This window comes from Castor canadensis, chromosome 6, assembly GCF_047511655.1.
Source record: "Castor canadensis chromosome 6, mCasCan1.hap1v2, whole genome shotgun sequence".
Lineage (NCBI taxonomy): Eukaryota > Metazoa > Chordata > Mammalia > Rodentia > Castoridae > Castor > Castor canadensis.
Genome location: NC_133391.1, coordinates 43,633,825 through 43,656,603, shown reverse-complemented (window position 1 = coordinate 43,656,603; position 22,779 = coordinate 43,633,825). Strand labels below are relative to the sequence as shown.

The window sequence follows — 22,779 nt, the reverse complement described above, 5'->3', positions numbered from 1 at the left end:
TGTAGGGCCTCACAGGCGCTCAATCATGTAAGCCACTCCACCAGCCCTTTTTTGGGTATTTTCGCGATAAGAGCTCAAGAACTGCTTGCCCGGGCTGGCTTCAAACCTCGATACTGCTGAACTCTTCCTCCAGAGTAGTAGGATTACAGGTGTGAGCCACTGGCACCTGGCTGAATTTCTTCTGTAAGGTGGTTGAGAGAGTAAAGTTCTGCCAGGCGCAGTAGTGCATACCTTTCAGCTACTGAGGAGGCTGAAGGTCACTTGGGCCCAGGGGTTCTGCACCAGCCTGGTCAATACAGTGAGATCCCAGCTCAAAAAAAAAAAAAAAATGGTGCCAGTGGCTCATTCCTGTAATCCTATAATCCTAGCTGCTCAGGGGGCAGAGATCAGCAGGAGGATTGTGGTTTGAAGCCAGCCCAGCAAACAGTTCAGAGACCCTGTCTCAAAAAAAACTCATCACAAAAAAGGATTGATGGAGTGGCTCAAGGTGTGAGGCCCTGAGTTCAAACCCCAATACTGCAAAAAAAAAAGTGCAATTCTGAGTGAGTAACCTAGAAAAGAAGTATTTTCCAAATCCTTGCACTTGATAATTGACATCTGTCAGTCCTTGAAACCATTTGCCTTTCGTGTCCTCTGGTGCTACCTGCTCATTTTACCAGACCAACCCCCAAAGTGCTCCTTCCAGCCCTTGGGAGTCTGCACACCACTGCCTCCCTCCCCAGAGAATTATACATTTTGTGGGATTTTTTTTGGTGGGGGCGGGGAACTGGGGGTGGAATCTAGGGCCTCATTCATGGTAAGCAGGTGCTTACCACTGAACTGCACCCCAGCCTGTGGGTTGTGCCCCTTTATTGAAGGAATTGTTTTATTGGTTTGGGCAGGGTTAAAAGGTAACTTTTACCTTTGGGGGGCTTCCTTTGTGCTAGGCTAAATCCTTTCACTGCCCTTCTTTTCCCCCCACTGCCCTGAGTGACTGCTGAGAGCTGCTCAAGGTCTTACAGCTGCTCTGGAGCAGGACTTGTCTACAAGGGTAGGCCTTTCGGAGGAGGCACCACAGCTGTGACTGAGCACCGTCCTCTCTCTTGAAGATCCAGATTTTACACTAGGCAGGGACTGATGTAGGTGCCAGCTCTTGGAACAGGCTTTTTTCCTTAGGATTTGACATTATTTCTCTTCTCTGAAGCAGCTCTTGGGAAGGACACTGTCACAGCAGACTGACTTCTTCAAGGCAGTTAGGAAGTGTTGGCTAGAGAGAAGTGAGACTCAAAGCCCGGTGTAAAAATGAACCAAGTATCCTAGTGAGTAGCAGTTAGAAGGTAGTGGTGAACTGCAGTGCTCCAGAGCCGGAGCTCAGTTCTGAAGTGGACACAGCAAACGCAGACACTGTTCCTTGCAGCTGTCTGCTACATCCCTATTACAAGACAAGGCTTTATTTCAGATTTAGCTTTATTTCACACAGCGTCCCACAGGCATCCATAGGGAAGGGTGTGAGAACCCATGCTCCAGGAGGAAGACTTGACTGGGCTGCTCATTTGTGTCCACTTAGTCATCCCTGATGCACGAGCAGGCACCCAATTCAGCCTAAGTGCTGCTTTTGACCCCCTTGGACTTCTGATCCTCCTCTTCCTCAACATGAGTGCTAGGATGAACTAAGTTAAGATTAACACTAAACCCTCACACTGACTCAAGTATACTGACTGAATTTCAGTGGAAAATAGATAGGTTAAATGTAACAACAGCCCTTCCATCTTCACTATCTATGGAAGTCCTGCAATCAATACAACCAAAACAAGTGCTGCTCTTGTTAGAAATCGTGGTTAGGGCTCCTGAGCGTCCTTCAGAGCTGTATCCTGAAGAATAGGGCTATGCTCAGCTTATTAAAGTCAGTTGCTGCTTCCAAGACTTGAGGTAGCACTACAAGTTAGAGGGCAGGGTGTGACACGGGCAGTTCCTTAATCTTCAGCACCAACTTCCAGTTTGCATAAACTGGACTAAGGAAGGGACTTGTGCACTAACTAGATCTACTCAAAATACTTCAAGACACGCTCTCCAATACCAAGGAAATAGACCCCCTGGGCAATCCCAAAGAGGGGTGCTATGACAAGGGCCCGGCAGCCTGCTCCCTTCATGAAGGCAGAGGGTCCCTCCTGAGTCCAGAGTTTCCTGGGGAGAGAGGGAGCTGGTAAGCCGAGGGACCCAGCACACTCCAAGACTCCTCTCCCAACCATTTGCTTTGCTTTTTCTTTCCCTTAGGACAGGGTCTCACTGAGCAACCCAGGGTGACCCAAACTTGCTACTCCTGCCTCTACCTCCCAAGGGCAAAGACCACAGGTGCACCACCACACAGGCTGTTAACCCAAGCATCTGTGTCTTTGAGACCCCAGGTCTGAGGGAGCCATGCTGCCTATTCAGTGTATGCACATAAGTATCTCAGCAAAGAATTTACTGGCTCAAATCTTTGCTGAACTAAAGGGAGATGAAAGAGGCCCCCAGTACACCCTGCCATCAGAGGTGAGGAATGGGCAGATTTCAAAGCCACTCCACGTTCTGCCTTCAAACGGGACTCAAGAACTAGTGCACTGTCCAAGGGGTGCTGGAATTACCTGGCACAGTCGGTGACCCCACTGTAGGTATCCTCACCCAGGCCTTTCTTAAGGGTTTGGATCCGAGTTTTCAGAACTAAATCAAGCAGAAGTTAAAATAGTGTGTTTGGTGTCCTCTCTGGACACAAAGGTGGGGTCCCTAACAGAACCAGACTGAAGCACCAGGCCAGTTCTGCCCTTGTGATTCTGACCTACAAACTGCTGCAGAAAGGCTGCCTGTAAGCCAGGTACCAGTGGCCCTCACTAGAGACCCTATCAATCACCAGAAAAACCCGTCACAAAAAAGGGGTTGGTAACCTGAGCGCCAGTGGCTCACACCTATAATCCTAGCTGCTCAGGAGGCAGAGAACAGGAGGATCGCTGTTCAAAGCCAGCCCAGGCAAATAGTTCATAAGACCCTATCTCAAAAACACCCTTCACAAAAAAAATGCTGGTGGAGTGGCTCAAGGTATAGTAGACCCTGAGTCCAAACCTCAGCACCGCAAAAAAAAAAAAAAAACATAGGCCACCTACACAGGAGAGGGCTGCTGTGGCCCTCACGACTGTTCACCTCCTGCCTTTGACTCTAATTTTGAAAGGTTAGCAGTCACTGCCAGCCAAGGCTCACCACACTACCAGGACAGAAGAAGCTGAAGCAGACAGCACCTGGAAGGTGAGGGAATTTCCAGTGACAAGGAGTAAAGAGTTTCAACTCATCCCTGCTGTTATGTGCAGACTGAGTTCTGCTCGTGGTCTAGGGGTGCAGGGTTGCACAAGTTCTATTTGTCTCGTGAGCAGTAAGACACATGCCTAATTCATGAAACAAGTCAGCCCTTGAGCCCCCAGCCCCATTGCTTCCCCTGCACACGTACCATCCAGAGGGGTGACTGCAGCAGCAGCCACAGAGCCCGCAGCACATCCCGCCAGGAAGGAGTGGGCAAAGGAGGCCTTCCCTGTGTTCTCACTGAGCCCGCGGTTGTTCAGGTTGGCAAACAGGGGGAAGTAGATGACAGAGAAGGGAATGTCTCTGCAGGAGAGGAAGAAGAGAGTACAGCAGCTCGGCTCCTTCCACTGCAGCCAAGAGGAGCCAACACAGGTTCCACAGGGAAGCAGGGTCTTTCAAGTGGGGAGGCAGTGGAGGGAAGGGCAGACAGCAGGGTGAGCTCGGCAGTGCCCTCTGCTGTGCTCATACCAAACTGCTTAGATCCCCCTGGGCCACAGCACACTGCTATACAGGCGTGCCTGTCACTGGAGAAGGGGCCTAGGCAAGCCTGGCCAACTGTGAGGTGGTAGGAACAGCTTACCAACCTGGGTTTGGATATTGTGGAAACAGAGGCCCCAGTGATGCTGTCCTCTACCCGTTCCCTTGGGCCCTGGGGAACAGAACTGATGCGTCCCACGAGAGGAAGAGGGGCTCACCTGAGGAGAGTGGCGCCCAGGCCCTTGTAGAGACCAGCTAGGCCCCGAGTGTGAAGCAGCTCCCAGGCAATGAGGGCGGCAGACAGGCGCTTGTGGGTGGAAGCCGAGCCAGTGCTGTAGTAACGGGAGGAGGGTGGTGGCGAGGCTGAGCCCTGGTGACAGGCCCCTGGAAGGGAAGGGACAGCTTCCATCTCAATCAAACCCAGTAGGTGCTGCAGCCCTTCCCCAAGGGTATGACTTCCTATTCCTAACCCCGGGACAATTCTGTCACAGGTAGAGATTGTCCCAACTTTAGAGCATTCGTTTCTGGCTCCAGAGAGAGCTTTCCAATGCCTGCATTATCTAACGCGTTACCCTGCTCACAGACACCCCACTTTCCTCACAGCACCCCATCCAAGCCCACCATCTTCCCATTAAAACTGCCTGGGATCTGCCTTCAATTCTAACCTATCTCGGCCTTTAGAGTTCCATCCTGGTAGCACTTTGGGATAAAGAAATTCCATATGTGGTCTACTTAATGTTGTAAACCAGTAAATTTTTTTTGTCTAAAAATAATCTCTGGTCTGCTGGAGTGCCTCCTCCCTCTACTCCAAGGATTAGAGGGACATGCCCCTTATCTCCTCCTCCATTTTCTAGAACTTGATTCTTTAGCTGTCAGCCCATTTTAGTTGAGTATTCAGAGCCTATCTCACATCTAATCTTTTGAATGGAATTACTTTTTCCTGAGCATATCAAATAAAAGCATTTAAAATGTGGCTGTGTCCCATTAATGACCACAGGATTTAATGCACTGAAGTTGTGTGAATATTTATTTTCTTAAAACTCAGTTTGTGTTCCAGGCATGGTGATACACACCTATAATCCTAGCACTCAGGAGGCTGAGGCAGGAGGATTGAGTTTTGGGCCAGCCTGGGGTATACAGTGAGACTCTGTCTCAAACACACACACACACACACACGCACGCACGCACGCACGCACGCATGCACGCACGCACACCTGGGGGTACTAGAACTTCTTACCAAAGCTTAGAAGCTAACATGATAAAGCTCTTGCTACTGCAGATAGTGACACAGCAGGGACTTACCAGCACAGTTGTGTTTTCTACAGGTCTGATCCAATCTAGAACCTATTATTTTTGTTTTGCTTTTTGGTGGTTCTGGGGTTTGAACTAAAGGCCTTACACTTATTTAGCAGGTGCTCTACCGCTTCAACCATGCCCCCAGCCCTCTAATCTAGAACCTACTGAATTCTAGCACAGCTGAAGGGAGGCTGGGCAGGGCACACATGGTTACAGAGGACTGTCTACTTGTCAGGTGCTGACTGAACTGGGTACCTTACACTGTTAGCCTATTAATCCAGACACTGTGGTTTAGCCCCAAGGATAGGCCACTCTGCCCTATCCTTGGGGCTAGGCTTAGCCTCCTTGTATAGGTGGGAAACTCTTGCTCAGTATCTATCTGCACTGTAACTTCATACTCAGACTTAGGAAAGGGCAAAAGAATGGCACTGATCTTTTCTTCTTTTTGTGCCTTTGCATTAAAGCCAGCTTCTATGCAGGGTGCTAGTGGCTCATGCCTGTAAGCCTAGCTATTCAGGAGGCAGAGATCAGGAGGATCAGCCCAGGCAAATAGTTTGAGAGACACTTCCTTGAAAAAACCCACAGGGGTTAAAAAAAAAAGCCAGCTACTGTAGTACTTTAGTACATTGGCTGGAAGAGTTTAGTGAGCAGGCCGTTGATTCTCCCACTCCTGGAGCTGTGGATGGAGCCCTGGCTCTCACGCAGTGCAGCAGAGCACTTGCCTAGCCCCAGTTGTTAAAATCTAGGAAATCCAGCTTGAATTTTAAGGCCATAGGATAGAAGTATTAGCGGTGAGTATTTTCTGTCCCTCCTGAATCCAGGTTCTCCTTTCTGCTGCTTGGTCTAAAGACGGAAATCTTGGAAGGGGTAAATAGTAAAATATAGGTTTCTATTGACCTAGAAAGCTGACTAGAACACAAAGCCTGGCAAAGTGATGGTGGCAGGCTTTTCTGGCTGCATGTGAAGTCATGATCTGCCTCACCCCAGCGGCCAGCGTCCTGCAGCTGAATCTTGAGCATTTCCATGGGACAGGTAACCACCACCTGGCATATTCCAGCCCCACATCCGGCCAGCATCTCTATCTTCAGGTCCTGCTGCATCCTGTGGGACCAGAGACCAGCCTTCCAGTTCTGTGCCAGCTCTGCCCCACCCTGGCCACCCATCCTCCCTCCCTTGCTGGTTTGGACTGTCCACAGAAGGTATCACTCCTATTGCCCTTGTCTGCCACCCACCCAGCTGGGTAAATAATTATCAGACTCAGCCTCCTTCAATACTGCTAAATAAACTGAAAACAGGGCACAGGAAAGCAGCATAGGAAAAGTGAAGTACCCTTCACTCAACTCTCCTGCCCCTAAGTGCTATCGCTGAGGCCTGGGGAAGACAGAACCAGAAAGGGCTTGGGGACTGATTTTTAAAATTCAGCTTGGGCTGGGTGAGTGATTCATGTGGTAGAACACCTGCATAACAAGCATAAGGTCCCGAGTTCAAACCCCAGGACCACCCCCCCACCCCAAAAAAATCAGCTAGTCAATGAATATATTCTATAAATTGTTTTATTTTGTTTGTTTGTTCTGGTGGCACTGGGCTTTGAATTCAGGGCCTCATGCTTGCCAGGCAGGCACTCTAACACTTGAGCCACTCCACCAGTTCCATTCTGTATTCTGTCTTGAGAATCACAGCAGCTCATTCTCTTCCCTCACTTCCACCTGGCAAGACACATACGTGTGCATATTTATATTCATCCAGACAGGTAAACTGAGGCCTGTCTGAAATTCTCTCCCCAAAACAGACACACTGAAGGATTTTTGTCCCCTGCTATCACCTAGCCATACCCATCTTCCATTAGCAGCTGCCGGAAGAAGTCATTGGCTGCCAGCTTAATGGCTTTCTCTGGAGTGACCAAGGTGAGGTTCACTGCAGCTCCTGGAGGTGAAGGAAGAACGAAGTTGTGACAATTTCCTATCGCTGCCACTCCTCAGCCCAGTAAGTCTCTGGGAAGAATGGGTCTTGATGTCAAGCAGGGTCCATGTTCTCTTTTATTGAAACATACATTTTTTTGGCGGGGCAATAGTAGGGTTTAATACTCATGCTTGCTAGATAGGTGCTCTACCACGTGAGCCATGCCACCAGCCCGTTTATGCTTTAGTTATTTTTCATACAGGGCCTCACACTTTTGCTGGCTGGTCTGGACCACGATTCTCTTATCTATACCTCTAGCACAGCTGGGGTCACAGCCTTCCAAGCACCAGACCTGGCTTGTTTATCGCAGTGGGATCTTGCTAATTTTTGCCTTGGCTAGTCTTGAACCGCAATCCTATTGTCCCAGTGTTGGGATTACAGGCATGTAACACTATGCCTGACACATTTTCCTCTTCTTTTTTTGGTGGAGGGGGAGGAGAGTACTGGGGTTTGAACTCAGGACCTCACACTTGCTAGGCAGGTGCTCTATCACTTGAGCCATGGTGCCAGTCACCAGTCCTTTTCTATGTTGGGTATTTTTGAGATACAGTTTTGCTTTTTGCCCTGACTGGCCTTGAACCACAATCTTCCTGATGTCTGCCTCCTGAGTAGCTAGGATTATAGGCCTGAGTCACTGGCACCCGCCACATTTCCCTCTTCTTAATGCCCTAGTTTCCTCTGTAGATGCATGCACCAGTTCAGGAAACCCTCTCCTTACTGGTGCCATCTACCTCTGATGATAAGCAGCTCCCAGCAGGGAGCCCCAGGGACGGGGTCTGGGTCTCCACTGTGGCACTGGCCCTGTCACTGGCAGCTAGGTGGTTTACATGGGTTTTCATTGTATTTCTCGGGGGTCCTGTCATAGCAGTTCTCCTCATATCAGTTTTGGAGCTGTTTTCCAAGGCCTAATCATGGATGGGCATGTGGCAGCACAGGATTGCATCAAGGAAGAGCTCACATCCCTGTCCATCTCTGTCCCTTCAGTCTCCTCCCCCTTCTACTGTCAGTCACTGGGTGTCCTGCCAGCTCCAGTCCCAGAGAGAGGCAGAGGGGAAGGAAGGGTGAGGGCAGCCTGTGGCTTACTTGCGTTCACCATGACACAGCAACCCACAGTTGCTAGTGGGTACTTCAGGAGGACTTGCCAGGAAACAAGCTACCTCAGCCAAAGGGCACAAAGATTCATGAAAAGTCACTGTGGTCCAGGGTCACCTGGTGGCCCATGCCCCATCCAGCAGCTCCCTGGGAAGTATGCTACAAGCTCCCAGGAGCGGGGTGCCTGCACCACAACCACCGACCGTCCTTAGTAGTTGGAGCCTGGCTTCCTTGGGAAGCTGATGGCCTACCTCGGTACATGCCCAAGAAGCCCTCGGCACGCACTGTCTTCAACAGGCAATCGATCCTAGAAGCAGATGCCAAAGAGGAAGTTAGTGGTAGCCAGGGGCTGCTCCATCAGCCCCCCGCTTAGTGTCCTAACTTTGCTGGGCAAGCCAGGTGACCATGCCCCCAGATCCCTCCATGGCCCCGAGTCTCTCCCACAATACCTACACTCCTCTGTACACATCTTTTCCATGCTGGTTCTGCAGTCGGGTCTTGGCCAAGTCAATGGGGAACACACAGGTCACCCCCACAAGCCCTGCCACACCTCCATTGATGAGTTTTGCAGTGATACTAGGCCATGGGGAAGAGAGAGGCAGTGTGAGGGGAGGCAGCCAGGACTGGGTTGGGGGAAAGAGAGGGACAGAGCAGTAACAAGGCAGGAATGTCAGCTTCACCAGACCTTAGGGACCTCACTCTGCTGTGAAGCCTTGACCTCTTGAGGCCTGCTGAGCCCCTCCCCCCACCTCCAGTGCTGCTTTGCTCCCCAGGCCTGGAGAATCTTGAGTGAACCCTGCAAGAGTGTTATTCTTCAAGCTAGGACACTGCAGGGGGGTGGGGGTGCCAGGCCTCAGAACCCTCCTTCCAGAGCCTGTTCTATTACTTCCCCTCACCCTTGTAGCCATGTGGAAAAGTTTCCAAACTGCTACTTTAGCCAGGTATCGGTGGCTCACTCCTATAATCCTAGGTACTCAGGAGACAGAGATCAGAAGGATCACAGTTCAAAGCCAGTCTGGGCAAATAGCGCTCATCTTGAAAAACAAAAACCAAATCACAAAAAAAAGGGTTGGTAAAGTGGCTTAAGGTGTAGGCCCTGAGTTCAAACCCCAGTACCTCAATAAGAAAAAAAAAAAAGTAGTGCAAATCCTGGCAAGTTCTGCTTACTTGAGTGAGCTGCTTTCATTTTCCCCTGTGTAAAACTTGCCTAAGAGACAGCTGTTGTTCACAAGAAGACACACACCTGTACAATGAAGGCTTCTAGTCAGCAGAAGAAAACCAGGGTTAATCACAAGATTATCTAAGTCTAGCAAAATTGAAGGCATAGATAACTGGCCCCTTATCCTGTTTAAATACAGGAGTTTGGGAAGACTGGAACATAGAAAATACAGTTTGTTCAGTCTCCTTGGAATCTGTTAAGATATTCTTATCTTTCAGGCAGATGTGAGCAAAATATTTAGGTAAATCTAACTATCTTGAAGTGGTGCAGTAGATAAAAGGTCTATTCACAAAGCATGCTTGACAATGTAAGCAAGAAATTTTTTGACAACACACAGGACTGTGTCTTAAAAATGGCTGTCTGGTGGGGTGCCTGTGGCTCACACCTGTAATCCTAACTACTCAGGAGCAGAGATCAGGAGAATTGCAGTTCAGAGCCAGCCCAGGCAAATAGTTTGCAACACCCTATATTGAAAAACCTAAGGTAAAGGCCCTGATTTCAAGCCTTAGTGCTGCAAAAAAAAAAAAAAAAAATTGCTGTCTGAGGGACTGGACTCAAGTCGTAGGGGACTTGCTTAGTAAGTTCAAGGCCCTGAGTTCGATCCCTAGTACCATTAAAAAGAAAGTTAAATTTTGCTGAGAAGGATGCATCCAAAAATTGCAAATTCTATTTAATACTATCCTATATAGATTCATACGTATATTTACATGTAATATGTGTGTATATATATGCCTGTCCACATTTATATATAGGCTGTGGACATGGATCTCCCTTGCTCCTCTTGGATTCAGCTCACTGTCCGCTGTTGGAGTTGAGGCTGCAGTGCTGGTACTGTACAACTCTTCCCGAACCTGCTGCCCATCAGCACATACCTCAGGTCCTGGCTGGACATTCTGCAGGGGCCCAGACGCTGGCGAATCCCAGGACACGGGGCTGTTGACTCCACACAGGTGGCCACTGTCTGAGCTGACAGAAAGGGAAGAGCAGGTGTCTGTTCCCTTGACTCTAGCTTCCCACACAGGTGACAGGACAAAGCATTAATGGATCTGGATTTTTCTCTTCTTAGACCTTCTGGACCTTTTAGATTCAGATCAGAAGCTTTTATCTTTTGGACTTTGGGGTTCAGATAAGAAGGAGGGTATGACAGGATAAGTCCAAACTGCATAAGGCTCTGGGCACCATCACTAGCACTGTAGGGGAAATAAAAAAAGTCTGAAGAGAGGCTCAGGGGGAGGAGTTCTGGGGCCATCAGGGATCATCAGAGACCTCTGGAGTAGTGAAGGAGGCTGATGGAATATGAAAGAGATTTTAAGGAATTGCTCTGAACCAGGAATCGTTCTCACACTATCCAAGAACTACAGTAAAATACTAGAGATGTTCTAAAGGTTCTGTGTTTCCGGACCTTCGCATGAAACCAAGTTAAATTTATTTATGATTGTCAGGGACAGCACTCAGAAAGCAGAAACAATACTCGTTATTATTCCAGTACTCAGGAGGCTGAGGCAGGAGAATCAAAAATCCCAGGCTAGCCTTTAAAAACTAAAAATGAGTAACTGAGAGAGGCCCTGCAGGAGGCCTTGGGCACAGAGGGGAAGTGCCAGGAAACAGTCTTACTCTGGCCAAGGCTGGCCTGAGCTCTGAATGACCTCTCCTCCCCAGGCTGCCTGCAGTTGTTTTGCAGTCCCCTTTTTTCTGTGCTCCTTGCTGTTCCTGGGGCTACCAGCAATTCTTTGTTGTACCCAGTATTTTATTTTGGAGAAGAAAGAACAGTAGGAGCTCTTGAAGTTCAAACCTTGTGCCTCCAAAAGCTGGAGCACTTGGTGGCAAATGTCAGTTGCTCTTTAAGATACTCAGTAAGATGTTGTGAAATAACCCAGTTCCAGGTGGTTTCTTTGGAAACTGATAAGAACCAAGCAAAGAACCTAACTTTTTGCTCTGAAGCCAGAGACCAACAAATGAACACCATGGCAGCCCTTGCACCATAGCCCATATTTCTATTCATTTATTTTATTTTTTGGCAGTACTGGGGTTTGAACTCAGGACCTTGCACTTCTGAGGTAGGCAATCTACCACTTGAGCCACACTCCCAGTCCTCCCTGTACTTCTAGAGCAAAGTTACTGTTAAATCATGGTTCCTTGGTTATTGGAAAAGGGGCCCCTAATAGAAGTTAGAGAACTTAGGGTCAAACCTATCCCAGACGGCCCCACAGCACCTCCACCAGTTGGCTATGAGTGTTTGCAGCCATCGGGAGCATTAGCCCGGGGTGGAATCTCCAGCCTCACCACCAAGCCATGGCAAGCCCTGTAAATTTCAACCTTGCCAGTGCTCTTTGGCAGACTCCAGTGTTCATGTTCTAGACCATGTAGTCAAAAAGAGTCAACAGAGGAGCTCGGCGCCAGTGGCTCACACCTGTAATCCTAGTTACTCAGGAGGCACAGAGATCAGGAGCATTGTTGTTCAAAACCAGCCCTAGTTTGTGAGATCCTATCTGGAAAAAGCCCATCATAAAAAAAAAGGGGACTGGTGAAGTCCCTTTTCAAGGTGTGGAACCTGAGTTCAAACCCCAATACCACAAAAAAAAAAAAAGTCAACAGAGGGGAAACTGACAGCCAGCATGGTTTTAAAGGAATCACATCTCCAGAAACATCCTACACTTGGTAACAGGGCCCTTAAGTGTCAGTTATCTACAAATATCTGAAGAATGTCTACAGTGTTGACAGTTGCAGTTCTAGGCAGCAGGGATGCAAGCTGGGAACAAAAACAAGATCCCTGCCTTTAGAGAACTTAAATTCTGTGACTTCCACACTGAATATACTTCTAAAGACTGGGGTGTAGCTCAGGAACAGAGCAGAGTGCTTGCTTAGAATGTGGGAGGCCCTGGTTTCCACCCCCAGCACTAAGGGACAGAGTGGTGGTGTGTGAAATCTGATACAGTGACCTACTTCAGTACTGACCTTGGGCACCAAACCAATATTCCACTATCCTACTATCCTTTTAATGAATTGTCATTTTTTTTTTTTTGGTGGTGGTCCTGAGGTTTGAACTCAGGGTTTCATGCTTGCAAAGCAGGCACTCTACCCCTTGAGCCACACCTGCAGTCCATTTTGCTCTGGTTATTTTGGAAATGGGGTCTTGTGAATTATTTGCCTGGGCTAGCCTTGAACTGCAGTCCTCCCAATCTCATCCTCCCAAGTAGCTAAGATTACAGGTGTCAGCCACCAGTGTCCAGCTTGATTTACTATCTTTTAGCTACTTTTCGTAACTTGTTAACTAGTATCCTTAGCTATAAATACTTACATTAAAAAAACAAACAAACAAACAAACCTAAAACTCAAATTCAGTCTCAGTCTTACAATGACTGATGGTAGCCAGAAGGGTGGGCCAGGGCCTGGCTGAGCCCCTGGCTGGCTCACAAAACTATGGGAAGGAGCATGCAAAGGTCAGGCCAGATGCAGAGAACTGTGACTGCCAGCTATAGCATGTTCATCCTGTCAGAACCCCTCCACGTCCACCCCCACCTTGCCAAGTAAGGTTATTTGACCTTCTAGGTGGCAAAAAAACACTGGATGTTTTGAGGGAGAAAAACAGCATCTTCAATGCAGTCTGAGGACCATTATTCTGAAAGAATGGGCAGAGGGAAAGAAAGTTAGCATGCTTGGCCTTGAGAGAGAGAAGTGATCTGGGCACAGTGACCTGCACTCCAGCTGCCCAGCCCCCCTCACTCCCACAGCACAACCATGGAGAGTTAGCTGACAAACACATAGGGAGTGGGCTGTTACTTTTCATTACTAATGAAGGTTTGTTCTATTCTTTTTTTCTTTTTTGGCAGTACTGGGGTTTGAACTCAGGGCCTCATGCTTGCTAGGCAGTGTCTCTACCACTTGAATGACCCTGCCAGCCCTCTATTTCTTAAAGTACTTAATTAATAGAAAAAATGAACAAATAGCACAGAAAACTGTAAAGTGATTCCTGTCTTGAACAAAGCCATCAGGACACACACTATCTGGGGTAAGGACTCTAACCGGTAACTGGCAGAGTCAGAGCGGGCCTGGTGCTCTACCACTGAGCCACACCTCCAGCCCCAACAGTCATTTTATGTTTAGGGATTTATTAGCAAAATCTGTTGACTTAAGCTTTATCTTTTTTTATTTTATTTTCCTAGTAATTCATTCCTATTATAACTTTTTAAATTATTGGTCCATACAGATGGAGGAAAACCAGTCCCTTCATCACAGCTAGAAAATTATCTTCCCCAGCAGTAGCACTGCTAGTGAGCTTAGCCATCTACCTCAGACAACTCCCAGGGCAGGGGCCGGATGGCAGTGTTCAGATCTGCCATTTAGCACTATTGCCAGAGGTGCAGAGTTGATTTCTTGCCCTGTCAGAACAGGTTCCCACTCCCTACCCTGCCTGGCCACTTCCCTACACAGCATCACCTCAAGTGTCTGCTCTCCCGGAGCCACCCTAAACGTCTGCTTCTAGGGACCTGTCACAGGTCACTCTGGCACCTGTTTTGCATGTCCTTTTTGCTCAGGACAATCTTTCCCCACCAACTTTGATAATTATGATTATTTTTTAGGCATCTGAGTGACATTTAAATTGATGTCACTTTCTCACATTGACCTTTTACACCTTGGCTGTCTTGCTAGCCCACTGAAAGCACTCGCGTGGTATTGCGTATTGACTTATGTTCTCATCCAAACAAGGAGTTATGTGAGTGCTAAGACAGTCTTCAGGCTATAGCCCCAGGTCCTTCAGGGGCAGCCAACAAAGACCATTTAGTCAGTGGGGCACAGGGGCCTGTGCAGTGGGCTCATAAGGTCCGGGGGCAGGGATCTAAGAAATGAGGACCGTGTCCCTGGCTATCTCCTACTAACAAAACATGTGAGTCTCCCAAGGATGAGGCTGCACAGATCAGCCATAGGCCTCTTCTTGACTCACTGCCCAGGAAGTACCCTGCATCCTGGCTTGGATGATCCCTGGGATGCCCCATGGTCAGAACAGAACTTCCTTCTGCCCTCTTCCTTCTGCACAGGAGAGATGGGAGACCTTTCCCATTGGCTGCCCTTTCCTTTCCCTAGTTGTTTATTTGCTAGAAGAGTCTTTTCCTTCCAACTCTAAGCTTGTTACAGAGAAGCCCATCACTCACCTGCACTCAGGAAGGACCTTCTTTCTGCCTTTTCTGGAATCAGGATACACGCCAGGTTACTGCCAAACTGTGAGAAAAGCTGGTTTACAATGCTGCCAGGAGGAGCTTGTTTGTCCTTGGGTCTTGTCAGAATCCCTCCCTCCTTGTCCCTACCTCAGCCCCTTCACATAGGGTGGGAGGGGACTAGCAGGTGATTACCAAGTCCTCCTCCTCCACTGCAGTGTCCCAGCCTCTCTCCAGCCAAAGCAAAGCTCCCCAAGTGGCAAGCAGGTGACTGCTCACTTGGTTGATGGCAGGACTCTGAAAGTTCATCTGGGAAGTGGTTTGAAAAGTGGTTTGAGCAAGGCAGCTGAGAGACTGAAGGGAGACTCCACCTTTCAGAGCCCTGGAGGTAGACAAACACCCTGCACAATACAAACATTTCTGCAAAACCCTGGTGCCAGAGTTGATAACTGATTCTCGGTCTCATGGACTGCAGTGATGGGGATGGAACACAGGGAGCACCTTGCTAGTTGCGGGTGACTATCAATACACTTTTCTCAGTCAGCTGTGTGCTGGGGCCACTGCATGCTCACTGTGGGAGGGCTGCATGCTGTCCTCCAATGTTACAAGTGAGCTAGGACCTAAGTGCTGCAGAGCTCAGTGGGACTTCTTCCAGTGTGGAGAACTAGAAAAGTTTCACAGAGAAAGTAACAATGGATATGGGGCTGGAAGGCAAAAGTTGATGGAATTAGAAGAGCCAGGGAAGAGAGGTAAAAATTGGTCCTGGGTCCAGAAAACACAGATCAAGGGTCTGGGCCAGATGAGGAATTGATCTGAGACAGATGTCGGGGTCAGAGACCCCAATTCAAATCCCAGGTCCCAAGTCATCATCTTTCTGCAGGCAAGTCCCTTAAGCAGAGACTTTCTTAGCAAATAGGCAGGGGGAGATCTAGAGTCTGTGGCAAGAAGGAAATGAGGCTGTAGGGGGCTGAAGACACACTGCCTTTGAACTGGTTGCCACCCTAGCTTACTGCTTTGTGAGCCTAAACAAAGCTCTTGGGCTGGTCAAGTGGCTCAAGTGGTAGAGCACCTGCCTAGCAAGTGTGGTGCCCTGAGTTCAAACCCCAGTACTTAAAAAAACAAACAAAAAAAAAAACCCCAAAACAACAACAAAAAGTTTACTTATCTTCCCAAGCCAGCCTGTCCATGAGGCTGCAGGGCACTTAGTACAGTGCCAGGCACATAAAATGTGTTCACCATGTGTATGGATCTTCCCTTCCTCTGGTGGTTCATGGGACACTGGCTGATTTGAGGCATTGCCGAGTGGTTGGGACAGGTCAGGGATAATATAGTCATCTAGGCAAGAGACAAAATGGCAGACTACAGGGAAAAGACATGGCGATTTCTACATGGACTCAGCGATTGACGGGGGGATATGGGGAGTGACAGCGCAACAGACAACAGGTGCAAAGCATGCACAGCAAGGCCAGGAGACAGCAATGTGTACAAAAAAGGGCGGTGTCATTTTAGACCTGCTATGATGGCTATCAAGGTGTGAGGAAGTGATTATTAAGCTAATCGAATGTACAGAGGCACACTCTGGAAACAAGTACACTGTTACCTAGTAACCACTGAAGGACCACTAATTGTGACTAATAAGGTGATGGTAGTGGTCCTTGGTGGAGGCCACCTACCCACCGTGCAGTTGCAGATTTGGAAAACGCTGTTCCTCTCTGCTACACATCTGAAGTAATACAGATAGGCGATCAAAAACAAGAAATTCCAAAGGCCTGACTTTGCAGTCCAGTTCTTGGGGTTATATGGTTGGGTAAGATTAAAATGATTTCTGATGCCATTGTAGATGAGGTTCAGGCTTATCCCATGCCCACAACAGTTGAACTGCACAGGTCTTATATGCTACGTACATGTAATCCTTGGGGGATTGGATGGAACCTATGGCCAGGTAGTCTTTGGACTCTTGGAATACTGATGGGCCTTCATACCCCATTCTTGCACAGCTAAAAAGAGACAAATGGGACTAGACTGAAGAGGCAGAGACTGGCTTTAGAGCTGTGAGGCCCAATGTCGTGTGCTAATGAGCCCTTGGAGAAGGCTGTACTTTTGAGGACAGTAAGACCCTGATAGCAGCAGATGCCTGGTGTACGGACGGTTCCTGCCGGAGACAACTGGCTGCACAGGCTGCAGTGGCAGTCCAGCTGAGCACAGACACCATATGGTATGATGCTACAAGAATAGGTCACAGTAGCCAACGACAAACTGTGAGCAACGTGGCTCATGACCATGAATGAACCTGGTCCATAGATATCTGTACTCGCAGTTAGGCTGTGCACCAAGGACTTACAATATGGATCCCTGATGGCTTACCGCCCCTTGTGGGGGCAAGCCTTGTAGCAGGGCCTTTAGACAGATGACTATATGTTACGTAGCTGGGCACATGCCACTGGCCTCACAAGAAACAATGAGGCCAACATTGACATCTCAGGGCCTAAGATGGACATTGATGCAATTTTAATGTAAATTTTAACCCCCTCCACCCTGACAGAGGATCCTCTCCAAAAATGATAGCCCCTTGCTGGAGCAACTCAAGTTGAAAGTAACTCAAGTATCTGCATTGAGGAATGGATAAACAAAATACGGTATGTGACATATAATGTTCAGCCTTAAAAAGGAAGGCAATTCTGACTCATGCTATAATCTGGGTGGATCTTGAAATTAGCCAGTCAGAAAAGGATAAACACTGTATGATTCCACTTACATGGCAGTATCCAGAATAGTCAAATTCAGAGGCAGACAATAGTAAAATGGTTACCAGGGGCTGGGGAAGGGGACAATAATGAATGGGTACCAGTTTTCAGTTGGAGGAGATGGAGGGTGGTGATGGTTGCACAATGTGAATGTACAGTTCAAATGGTGAACTTACTGTTGGGTATGTCTTACCCAACAGGACAGATGTGCAAAGACCCTACATCTAAATGCTTGCATTTAAATGTTTATTTTTTTTGGTGGTGCTGGGGCTTGAACTCGGCCTCACACTTGCTACACAGGCACTCTACCACTTGAGCCACTCCACCAGATCACCCCCTCTTTTTTTTTTTTTTTTCAGTATGGGGTTTGAACTCAAGGCCTATACTTTGAGCCACTCCACCAGTCCTTTTTTGTGATGTGTTTTTTCGAGATAAGGTCTTGTGAACTATTTGCCCAGGCTGGGCTCGAAATGTGATCCTCCTGATCTCTGCCTTCTGAGTAGTTAGGATTACAGCTGTGGGCCACTGGTACCCAGCACCACTAGCCCATTTTTGTATTGGGTTTTTTCGAGATAGGGTCAGGAGAACTATTTGCCTGGGCTGGCTTTGATCCTCCTGATATATGCCTCCAGAAAAACCAGAATTACAGGCCTAGGCCACCAGGTGCCTGGCACATTTAAATCTAGATGGATGGCATTGTGAAGAGAGGGGGAGGTGTTAATATTGCTGTGCATTATAATAGAACAGTTAGGAAAAGCTTTTGACAACAGGCAAGCTATAGGAAATAAAATATGAGCATTAAATTGTGAATCATTTTGGTAAGAAAAATTCTAAGTAGGGCCAACAAAAAACAAATCACAAAACAATGACAGAACATGCAGGTGGTAATGTCAAACTGGAATGTGGAAAAGGTGCCATCTAAAGATATTTGAGTCTCCAAAGAGTAAAAATAAAATCACCCAGAGGGAGGGGCATGAAGAATAAAAGGAAGGAGACTGGGGAAATGCCACCTTTGGGAGACAAAGGAAGGTGGAAAGAAAAGATTCCAGCGAGTGTGAGATCTGTGCAAACTAAGTTCAAGGGTGGGCCAAGGGTCAGGTGCCTTACAGAGGAAGTAAGGAGCTGGGAAAGGGGTGAGCCAAACTGCAGGGGGCGTGGCAAGTAGAGGAAAAAGTCCAGTTCTCTTGAAAAAGTTTGGATGAAGATAGAGATATACATCATACAGGGACCTAGAGCAATGCTCACAGGAAGGGAAAAATCCACAGAAAAGGAGACTGGAACCCAAAGCACAAATGAGCGTTAGCTTTGGTGAGGCATTACTGGCAGAAAGAAAAAAAAAAGGTAGGTGAAGATTTGAAAAGCCCATAGAAGTTATGGAGGCATATATGAAATGACCTCCCTCTTTAAATAAATAACAAGGCTGGTTCAGGCTTTCCTGCTCTCAGCATGGCTCAATGAGCAGCAGCTGTCTCTAGGAGCTTGTTAGATACCCAACAACTTCCCACTCTCCCAGACACAGTGAACCAGATCTTCCAACACTCCCTAACCGCACAGGTGCATATATATTCAAGGTTTGAACCATTCATAGCAAAACTACCTGGGGAGATTAAAAAAAAAAAAAACCTGATGCCCAAATTGCACTCCACCAATAAAATCCCATCTTCTGGGGACAGAGCACCAGACAGCAGGTTTCTGTAAAGTCCAGATAACCTTTAACAAAAAGCCTGGGTAAGCAACCATTGGTCAGGGTATTGCAAAGTCCAACATGGGTTTCTTAAGTTTGTTGAATAAACTGCATCAGCAACTGCAGCTCTTTATAGGAGTAAAGAGGTGACAGAACAGGACTTCAGTGTGCAGGGATAGCTCTGTGGGTCTTAGGATGGTGGGAAGACAGAGCTAGTGGCCTGGAAGGCAGGTCAGAGGGCAGGGTGGGGCCCAAGTGGGTGATGGCAGGGCAGGGTGGGCTATGAGGGAATTTCTCCATTTTGCAGTCCTTTTAGGTCTGGCTTCTTCCCCACATGTGACATAAGGGACTTCTGTTACCCTTATTTCTTGTTAACTGGCAGTGGGGTGAATTTCCTATTTAAGCAAGAAAATGCTATGCTGTCCATCAGGTTTGAAGGAGATACTCAGGTAAGGTGTGAAGCACTCAGGGTTGACATGCAAATATCAGGTCCCTCCCACAAGTCTGTGCTCTTAGTGTACATCTGAACCACCTTGCTGGACACTTCCACAGTCTGATTAAGCAAAACTAAAAAGGGATGTCAAAATTTGCCTGTTTTTTTTTTTTTTTTTAGTAGTACTGAGGTTTGAACTCAGGGCCTCATGCTTTCTATGCAAATGCTCTACCACTTGAGCCACTCCACCAGCCCTCCAAAATTTGCATTTCTTTCAAGTTCCCAAGGTGATGTCTTGATTCCAACAGATTTAGGAAGCTAAGGGGCTGAGGGGGTGGACACAGGCACACCATTTCTTCTAGTTCTGCACATCTAGCTGGGTTTCCAGGAAATGTTCCTTTGCAATCACATTAAATAGCCTTATTAGCAGCTGAATTTCTGAATTATGCCATGCCATTTTAGCATTAATTTAGTTAGAGACAAGTTCAGAGTGTTGCATGGGACTGGCTGAAACTGCAGTCCCCAAACTACTTCTTGTATCTGACTAAATCAAATGATCTAAGAACACCAACCCCCACATTCCTGCTCTAGTTCCTTATGTGCCACTCCAGTTAATAAGCAAGAACCTTGCTATAGTCCAGTTTTCTGTTGTTTCCTCTTGTTGTAAATTCTGAACAGAGGTAGTCATTTTTCCTTTTTGTATTCTTAGTAATGAGGCAAAATGCCAGGCTTATGGTACATATTTATATAATGCAGTGCCCCTATGTAACCATGGTTCTTTCTGCACATATGGATTCATTTAACTGTGGACCAAAACTATTTGGGGGGGAGGGGAAGCTTCTGCACCTGAACAAGAGTTTGACAACTATTTACATAGCATTTACATTGTACTTTTTATTTTTTTTCCATGGGACTGGGATTTGAATTCAAGGTTTCATGCTTGCAAAAAGCAGGTTCTCAGGCTGGCAGACTGGCTCAGTGGTAAGAGCACCTGCCTAGCAAGCATGAGGCCCCGAATTCAAGCCCTAGTACTGTCAAAAAAAAAAAAAAAAAAAAAAAAGTAGAAAGCAGGCTCTGTACCACTTGACCCACACCTCCAGTCCATTTTGCTCAGGTTATTTTGGAGATGGGGGTCTCACAAACTGTTTGCCTAAACTAGCTTAAAATTGTGATCCTCCTGATCTCTGCCTCCCACAGCAGCCAGTATTACGGGCGTGAGCCATTGATGCTCAGCTTGCACTAGAAATGACTGAGTATGTAGGAGGATGTGCATAGATGACATGCCTCAAAACATAAGGACCTGAGCATCTCTGGATTGGGGCTCCTGAAATCAACCATGAGGACAGAGAACAATTGTACTTACTGAAAACTTGATTGCAGCTTAGTCACTCTTCATCTCAGTTCTTGCTGCACTCCAGACCAGCTTTACCGGGATCTTGTCTCTAACCTTCCTACTCATTTCCTTCCCAGGATAAAAACCCTGGATACAATCCAAGGAATCTGTTCCATTACTTCTAAACAAATTCTATTCAGCTTTCGCTAGCTAGAACAGGGTGATTTGTCCTTGACCTATGTTGGGAATGAGGTGCAATTCCAGGATCCTAGGAGCAAGTTGTGGTTTTCCATTCCTCAAGCTCTCCCAAGGGCACCTGAATTAATATGCATGTCATGAGTGTAGAGGGGTAGGGATTCCAGCACATAATAGCCCAGTCCAGCACGAAAGACCAATAGCTGCTTTCTTGGCTGGTATTGTGCAGCCACTTTGCACTGAAGGCTTTTGCTGAAATTGCCTAAGGAAACTAGAGGAGTGAGCCTGGCTAGAAGAAGGGGACTAAAAACAAATGCACAAATGTGCTTTTGAAAGCCTAAGGGGAGGTGGTGGTGGTGGTGGTTGGGGGGGAACCACTGAAACAGGGAAACATCTGCAGGGCCAAGCTATAAAGAGCAAGGTAGGGGCTGAGGACAGTGAACGCTGGCCACACAGGCAGTTGCAGCACGGGAGCTCAGAGCTTTGCCATCTCTGGGTCAGCTGGCAGGGAATTCAGCCACCCAGGAGGAAGGAGCCAGAGGCCTTCCTGCCAAAGACACCTCTTGCATAACAACTTCATGCAACTGGCCATTCACTTCTCTGAGATTTCAGGGTGAAGGATGGCCTTCAAAAGAGCCCTGGGGTTATTTTCTCAACTCTTAAGAAAATGTAGAGATTAGAGCACCGCTACCCCAAGAGGGGCTACATGTTCATAAAGTTGACAATGTCTTTCCTTCTAATAAAGAGGATAAATAGAGGTAAGACTTAAGTTTTTTTTTTGGGGGGGGTAGGGAAGGATGGGACTGGGGTTTGAACTCAGGGCCTCACGTTTGCTAGGCAGGTGTGCTACCATTTGAGCCATTCTGCCAGCTTTTTTGTTTTTTCCTGCAGTACTACTGGGGGCCTACACCTTGAGTCACTCTACCAGCCCTTTTTGTGAAAGGTTTATTTGACAGGGTCTCACAAACTATTTGCCCAGGCTGGCTCTGAACTGCAATCCTCCTGATCTCTGCTTCCCCAGTAGCTACATTACAGATATGAGTCACCAGCGCCTCACTGGCCAGCCCTTTGTGTTGGGTTGTTTTCAAGACTGGGTCTCACAGCGTGGGCTGGCTTCTTTCTGTCTCCTGGGAATTTTGTATCTTGAAACCACAGCTAACTGGTAAGAATGTGGCTACTTCATCTACTCCCTACCTTCTTCCATCCCCAACAAAAAACCCGTCAGGAACTAGAAATAAAAAATCATCTGAGCAGGGATAAAGGCACCTGTTTCTTTGAGCTTGTAGCTCCATCTTCTGGCCATATGTAATTCAGATGGCTCTAGCTGCCTATGGTTCTCCATTATTAACTTCTCTCTGCCTGGCCTGCCCACCCAAGGTTCTGGAAGAACAGTTAGTGTAGTACTTATGGATGGACACAATTCCCCCTAACCCCCAGGGTGGTGAGTGTGGTGGATGATGGCTGAGATGGGTTTTGGTAAGACTAGCCATGAAAAGTATTTTGTTTCTAACACGGTTTTATTAGTTTCTTTCCCCCCACTTTTTTTTTTTGTGGTACTGGGATTTGAATTCAGGGCATATACCTTGAGCCACTCCACCAGTACTTTTTGTGATGGGTTTTTCTGAGACGGGGTCTCGCAAACTATTTGCCTAGGCTGGCTTTTAACTTCAGTCCTCCTGATATCTGCCTCTTGAGTAGCTAGGATTACAGGCGTGAGGGTTTCATTAGGTTTGAAGCTCTGAAAGTCCTTGTAGCACTGTCACCTGCATCAGGCATACTTTTATTGAGGTATAATATCATTTTTTAGTTTAGGCTGGCCTTGAATTTGCTATGTAGTCCAGGCTGGCCTGTAATTCTGGATCTTTCTGCTTCTTCCTTCCTGGAATTA

General features: G+C 47.5%; 1 protein-coding gene across 12 annotated transcripts; it reads right to left on the bottom strand.

The window, feature by feature from the left end:
* Positions 1–1,386: 1,386 nt before the first annotated feature.
* Positions 1,387–21,204, bottom strand: Slc25a18 (solute carrier family 25 member 18). 12 transcript variants are annotated; one of them, XM_074076429.1, is made up of 11 exons: positions 20,727–21,197; positions 14,500–14,566; positions 10,222–10,315; positions 8,580–8,706; positions 8,382–8,437; positions 6,912–7,002; positions 6,062–6,180; positions 4,002–4,167; positions 3,455–3,609; positions 2,604–2,679; positions 1,387–2,163 (listed from the first exon to the last, which is right to left on the bottom strand). In XM_074076429.1, exons 4-11 carry the CDS (start codon positions 8,606–8,608, stop codon positions 2,022–2,024), a joined length of 834 nt encoding a protein of 277 aa, XP_073932530.1. In that variant the 5' UTR covers positions 8,609–8,706; positions 10,222–10,315; positions 14,500–14,566; positions 20,727–21,197; the 3' UTR covers positions 1,387–2,021. The 12 variants fall into 12 exon arrangements, with proteins under 12 accessions (XP_073932530.1, XP_073932526.1, XP_020009400.1 ...); XM_074076425.1 differs by having other exon boundaries at positions 8,584–8,706; positions 10,222–10,310; positions 20,727–21,184; XM_020153811.2 differs by lacking the exon at positions 20,727–21,197 and adding an exon at positions 14,698–14,804 and having other exon boundaries at positions 8,584–8,706.
* Positions 21,205–22,779: the final 1,575 nt, after the last annotated feature.

What these genes read in the sequence shown, in the direction of transcription:
- Slc25a18 (XM_074076423.1), bottom strand. Translation starts at nt 14,811, where the DNA reads ATGAACTTTCAGAGTCCTGCCATCAACCAAGTGAGCAGTCACCTGCTT. An exon ending in CTTCTTGGGCATGTACCGAG is followed by an intron (nt 4,168 to 8,381) that starts GTAGGCCATCAG and finishes CTTCCCTTCCAG; the next exon opens with GGGCCTGTCACCAGGGCTCA. An exon ending in GGGGTCACCGACTGTGCCAG is followed by an intron (nt 2,164 to 2,603) that starts GTAATTCCAGCA and finishes CTCTCTCCCCAG; the next exon opens with GAAACTCTGGACTCAGGAGG.